This window comes from Asparagus officinalis, chromosome 8, assembly GCF_001876935.1.
Source record: "Asparagus officinalis chromosome 8, Aspof.V1, whole genome shotgun sequence".
Lineage (NCBI taxonomy): Eukaryota > Viridiplantae > Streptophyta > Magnoliopsida > Asparagales > Asparagaceae > Asparagus > Asparagus officinalis.
Window position 1 is genome coordinate 24,651,492 of NC_033801.1, and position 6,846 is coordinate 24,658,337.

The window sequence follows — 6,846 nt, forward strand, 5'->3', positions numbered from 1 at the left end:
GTGCGTTCTGTAGAAGTCACTTTATGGATTGAAGCAATCTCCAAGAGAATGGTACAAGCGGTTCGACTCATTCATGTCGGCAATGAGATACACTCAGTATGAGTATGACAGTTGTGTTTACTTTAGGTAATACAGTGAGGGTGCGTTCATATACTTTTTATTGTATGTGGATGAGATGTTGGTTGTAGCGATGAATAAGCAGGAGATTCAGAAGTTGAAGGCTCAGTTGAGCAAGGAATTCGACATGAAGGACTTGGGTGAAGCTAAGAAGATCCTTGGGATAGAGATTTATCGAGACATAAAAGCAGAAAAGCTATTCTTATCCCAAGGGAAGTATGTTGAAAAGGTGATTGAAAGATTCAACATGGAGAAGATGAAACCGGCGAGCACCTCCATTACCAATCACTTCAGGCGTACATGTGTTCGAATACAAACAAGAAGGAAGAGATGTCTCAAGTACCATATGCCAGTGCGGTTGAACAACTTATGTATGCTATGGTGTGGACGAGGCAAGATTTATTGTATGCGGTGAGTTTGGTGAACAGGTACATGTTGAATCCAAGGAAGCCTCACTGAGAGGTGGTGAAGTGGATACTACAGTATCTAAAAGGTACAACAAGACACAAGCTATTATCCAAAAGGAGCATGAGAAGCTGAGCGAGTTGAAGGGTTATGTAGATTGAGGCTATGCAGGAGATCTCGATCATTGAAGGTTGACTGCAGGCTTTGTATTCACTGTTGGAGGTAGGCTGATTAGTTGGAAGTCAAAGTTGCAGGATATTATTACACTTTTAACAGCTGAAGTAGAATACATGGTGGCAGTTGAAGCAGCAGAGGAGGCTCTATGGTTGAAGGGATCGATTACTGATTTTAGATTCAAGACTACTACCACAGAGTTATATTGTTAGAGTCAAAACACCTTTTTTGGTAAAGGATCAGGTGTTTCATTGGATGTCGAAGCATATTGAGATACACTTTTACAAAATTAGAGAGTGGAAAGCAAGAAAGGATATCAAGATGGTGAAGATTGATACAAGGGAGAATCCATCAGATAGCATGACGAAGCTAGTCACGAAAAGAATGTCAATGCGTCATTGGACTTCATTCAGGCACTCACTTAGTGAGGATGGCACGTGGTCTCAGGTGGAGACCACGACAATATTTGAATTTAGGTGGAGGTCATGACAGATGTACGGTATACTCATAGATTTGAGGAAGGCACGGAGCTTCTGGTCGAGGTCATGAAAGTATTTAGATACTCATGGTTTTAAGGATGGTACGCGGCATAAGGTAGAGCCGTGAAGGAGGAGAAGGGGTGATAAATACAAGTTGAGCCAAGATGGAGATTGTTGTAAATGACCCAAATTTTTTTTTTTGAGAAAAAGGATGGATTACTATATAGTAATCCATCCAGCTAAATATAACTGGTTGTTACATATAAAATGCACATTTCCCAACCAAAAAATGTGCACAAAAAGTCAACTGAAAATACAAAAGCACCAAAACCCTTTTGTACAAAGATTAAAACTCCCAAAAGAAAGCTTAACTACCACAAAAGAAGTATCATATCCAACAACAATCTTACTCATCACCATATAAACTAAAGCACTGAAGATTGAGGTTAATCCAGTTGAATCACGATACTGTTCTCCTCCCCTGCAGCTCCAGCTGGCTGAATCACCCCCAGTCTCTCATTCTTCTTCTTTCTTCTTGCTAACAATCTGGCCGCTCTAACTGAGATTGTAGAACCTAGCCAAAATGTAGAAAAAATCATAATCTTATTCAAAATCTCCAACGCTCTCTTCTTCTTGTTAGAAAAGAGTCTATCATTGTGCTCCTGCCATATGCACCAAAGAAGAGCACAAAAGAGAACGTCTCTTTTCATCTTGCATTCCTTATTTCCCCCAGCAGTCCAATTAAGCCAAACTTCTTTTAAGGATTTCATTTTGAAGTCTTTCCCAATCTTTAATTTGAACTGAATAGATTTCCAAAGTGAGAATACAAACTCACATTCAAATTGAGAGGGCTTTTGTGAAAATGAAAGCGACAGCAGCAACACAAAAGAAGCTGCAGCAACAAGCTTCACTATGTGTGGTACCTGCATGTAGTCATGGTCCAAAGAGTGGATCGCACGCTCCCACCGCAGGCGGTCCAAGTCTAGAGCTTAGACACGTGCACTCGTCGGTTTTTCTTCTGTTTTGGGTGTTTTTAGGGCTGTTTTGGTTTTTTATTTTTACTATTTTTTTGGTGGGCTTTTGGGTATCCAGTTAGAATCCTATTTAAAGGGTCTCCCATCAAGTTGGGGTTTTATCTCATGAGGAGTCCCGGAAGTTACAATCACCAAAAGAGAGAAAAAGAAGAGAGATCTATTACTTGTGAGGATTTGCAAGCTAGGGTTTGAGAGATCTTCTTGATAAAATAAAGGAACCCCACCCTTTCTCCTGTGGACATGGGCAAATTGTTGAACCATGTAAATCTCGTTGTTCTTGCTTTTGTGATTACATGCTAGTTTCATTAAGATCATTTTGTACTGTATCGCTAATAGTTTTCTGCAGTACACACTATAAGCATGGTGTTGTATATTTGATCAATTTCCAACAAATTGCTATCAGTGTAGAGGTTAATTCGCAACAAAACAATGTTTGACCCTCCTTTCCCTTGTGGGAGGTAGTAACTTCCCATACGTAATGAGCAAAGAAAAATTTGAACTAAAATATGGAGCGGAGTTTTGCAGGATTATTACACGACAACTATATATCGGTTCTTTCTGTTGTAGCATTTTTTTTCTCACATTTCTTTCATACTGGATTTTGTTTCCTCCTCTAAAAGAAGTTTCCTTTATGCCCCACTCAACATCAGACACACATACACACACAACCGGAAAAAAAATTGTGTGTGTTAACTCTGCTGCGAAAGCCAGTGTAATTGTTGACATTTCCGCATGAATTAAGTGATTGAACACTTAGTTTGATCTCAACCATAAGCGGATTGACAAAAGCAGAACATTCATGGCCTTGGTAGAACATGTAGGTTTGGAGAACCCAGTGTTGAGTTTGATTCCTCTAACCCCAAGTCTTTTATTCAGTAGGTTTGGAAAAGCAAATAATTTAGGTTTGGAGAAGCAAATAATTTAGGTTTGGAGAAGCAAATAATTTAGGTTTGGAGAACCCAATACTCAGCTACAGTAGGTAGTGAGAAATCCTCCCATAAATTTTGAAAAAAAATGAAAATTGAATTTTTTGCAGTGAGATGCATTGGTGGGGGTTACAAATCCATCCATTTGCATTAGAGGACCAAGGAACTTAACGGTCGAAAGTATCTTCTCATCACCTTTGTAGAAACAGTCAACACAACATAACACGGATCCAACCTACTGAGTTACAAATCAAGAGTGGTCATAAATAGGAAATGAAGTGTTCACAAGTAACTCTAAAGATTATCCTATAGCTGTTGTACCCACACTTACTCAAAATGAAAATGATATGATATGCATTCTCATTGGTAATAGAATACAAAAAGACCACCGGAAAAAAACACCAACCACCACAAAAAGAAAAATGAAAAAAAGGGCTTAATGGATATCTAATTCCTATAACACTTTATGAAGCTTCTTGTTATTTGATTGATTGATTTATTTCCTTTCTACACGCGGAGTAAGGGGGCACTCATGTTGAGTAAGATGAAAACAAATTTAATTTCCTGTTTTTCACCTTTCAAAAAATTAAATAATCGGAATAAAATTAACTAATCTAAATAAAACCAGTAAAGGAACTCTGTCAAATTGTACTACCTCTCCAGGGTTTACTATTAGACTTGCAATGTAATGCATCAAAGAACACTAATATTTAAATCTATGAAGCGTATGCAATGCAGCTCTAGGACATGCCATACAAGGATGATTCTTCGTTATATTTGTTCACAATCAATGATCTACATTTGCCAACAAAGCAAGTAGAAATACACTGAAGTTGCATGATTAATTATGTTGCCCTACATTGTGGGACATGAATGAGAGAACGTCTATGGCGGAGTGCATAAACAGAGTTCTTTCTCTCACTTATCTCACCTCCTCTCTTATGTCTCTCCTCTCTTGAAATTGATAGTTATCATACAAATTGAGGAATTAGCAAATTATTGCTTCAAATATAATTAAATTGAGGACTTACCCTTATTCAACATCAAATCAGCCGAAGAAGTTCTTCGTGACGCTTGCTGCAGTTGGCAATGTGAGTTTTTTCCTTCTGTTTCTTTAATTAGTAGAAGACTATGAATAAATGTAAAGCACTTTTTAGATTGGAGCAGCTGGTTTGGATTCTGACTAGCCAGCTCTTGCTCCTTAGGTTGGGGATCAAAGACACTGGTTGTCAACATTTATAATACAGACAGTTCTTTTTCTTTTTTCTTTTTTTCCCTGCATTTCTGTTTGCCATGACTCTGTGCAAAAAAAATTCTGAAACTATTTTACTTACGCCTCTGATATTCCTAAGCAGAAACCGTCATCTGCACGGAACAGCCTGATTTTTTTGTCCCCTCGGTCAGGTACCTTTGTTTCTTATTAGACATGTGCACTAATCTAACTGCTTGTTTTCTCAATCTGCTTTTTATTATTATGTTCCACTGAAGATCCATAACAATTACCTGTGAAGTGGGATTGATTTTTTACCATAAGTTACAGGAGTCTATAAACTGCTTCTGTAATCTCTTGAACATGTTTCAAGTAACATGTTTTTTTAGTATAGGTATGATGTGTGCACTTTACGCCTTTCATAATTGTGGCTTCTATCATTTTGCATACATCAAAAATCCTCTTTTAGAGATTTGTATACTTCATGCATTTGCGACATATCATGCGCATGACCAGCTTTCGTGCCTCGTCATTGGTATCATTTGTTTCCAACTTTCTGATCTGGGGACTTAAGAAGCTGAAGAAACCACCACTTAAGGATCAACTGATTATTGAAGACTATTGCAACAATTTTCAATAGTTTCAAGCTCTAGGTATCAAGCAAGTATTATGTCCTTGTATTGTAAATTGTGATTGAATTTTCCCATGGTTGAGTATATATATACTCCCATGCACCGGTCTGGCAATTGTCATATATATTTCTAATTTTCAAGTTTTAATGGTAAACAGAAGTTGTATTTTTTTTCTTTAAACTGTTGATTGCTTTGCGGTTATTTCAATTTAAATATTTGAGTCTTTCGCAGTGCCATTAGATTTCATTATGTGAGAAATCAGAAAGATCTCAGTTACACTTTAAGCCTACGGATAAGCCCAGTGCAGTGTTCAATGGGGCACAGATGCAATATGATCTGTGCAAACCTGGAAGATTCATACTTGAATCTATTAAACTTGTGAATGCATTTTGAGGGTGACTGCTAATTTAAGACTACTGCAACAAATTTCAATAGTATGTCTTGGCTTCAAGCCTTCAAGCTTAGGTAACAAGCAAGTACTTTGTCCTTGTGTTGTAATAGACGGTTCCCATTTATTGAATGTTGCTCTACGGTAATGTATTCCTATCCCAGACCTGGCAACTGTCACATGATGAAGAGGTCTTCAGATGCTATTGTTAAATTTACTCTTCCTTTGTTCTTAATCGGTTTTCTCGTAGACAAAGATACCAAAAAGTTTTTTCCCCCTTTTCCTCATTACCTACAACTTGCCACATATTAAAATTGCTTTTTTTTAAGTACAACAGCAGGGAATATATGTTTTCTGCAAACCTCGACCATGACTAACATTAAGCGTTGTGTTTCTATATGATTGTAAAAACTTCAATTCTGTAAGACTATGGCAACGGTATCTGTACAGCTTTCAAAAGTTACATTTTCGCAAGTTGTAGCTGAGTTCTTTCTCAGATGAATCCTTAGCGATTTAACTCATGTTTTGGTACATCTGGTTTGGGGAACCTATTCGCGAGCTGATTAGGTTCTACCGAAGATGGTTTTTGCTTGGCCAGATGACTCGCAGTTGGTTTCATCAATGTTGAACCTCTTTGAAAAGGGGCCCTTCGTAAATTTCTTTGTCCTCTCCAGGAACATCTTTGTTCATGGCACTTTTAACTGCACAGATAGTTTCATCAGTTCCAGAGAATGTGGCGCCATTATCAGCATCTTTGAACTTTGGAAGGTCTTCACTGATATTTTACCTCATTATAAGAGGAGGAGAGGGGGATTACTCCGGGCAGTCTCGAACCAGAGCACAAGTCCTCTGCGGATCTATTTATTTGTCGGATTCAAAGATCCTAACAAGTTTGCAGCACAAGTTGCAACTTAGCATGCATCAAGTGTACGTAGCGAAAGTTTTGCAACTTAGCATGCATCAAGTGTACGTAGCGAAAGTTGTCAAAGGAAACAAACCACAGAAAAGAATGGACGATCACAAATACCTCCAAAGTAAGCCCTACGCCCACATGCAACGGCAGATAGCTTTCACCACATCAAATAATCTTCCAGAAGATACAAAAACTTTTCTGTAGATTTGACCTATTGATGCTCTCTTAAGATGCTCCCTTTTTCTCAATAATTTCTAGGTTTTTATTTTAAAGATGTTAGCCTCTTAAATCATAAGTAGTTTGATATTAGCCCCCTACATCTCCATATTTTGATATAGGGCCCTCAAATAGCTTAAGTATGTTGATATGAGCCCCTGTGGTTAGGTTCATATTATGATATTAATCTTTCAAATAGCCACGATGTGTTGATATGAGCCCCTCATATTAACACATCATAGCAACTCTGAGGGCTAATATCACAATATAGATATGTAAGGGGCTAACGTCAAATTATGTACGTTCAATGTAAGGCGGTAATACCTAAGAACCCCTAGTTTCTATTGCTGTA

General features: G+C 37.8%; 1 protein-coding gene across 6 annotated transcripts in view; it reads left to right on the forward strand.

Annotated features, from left to right (window-relative positions):
* Nucleotides 1-6,550, forward strand: part of LOC109823044 — a 12,895-nt gene extending 6,345 nt beyond the window's left edge. For 2 of the 6 annotated variants that reach the window (XR_002242384.1, XR_002242383.1), the window contains exon 3: nt 4,188-6,550. Coding sequence is in view for 1 of the 6 variants with exons in the window: in XM_020389375.1 (XP_020244964.1) it covers nt 6,075-6,280 (206 nt within the window). In the remaining 5 variants the exon portion in view is untranslated. The remainder of the gene's footprint in view (nt 1-4,187) is intronic. The other 4 variants (XR_002242385.1, XR_002242386.1, XR_002242388.1 and 1 more) reach the window with 4 other exon arrangements.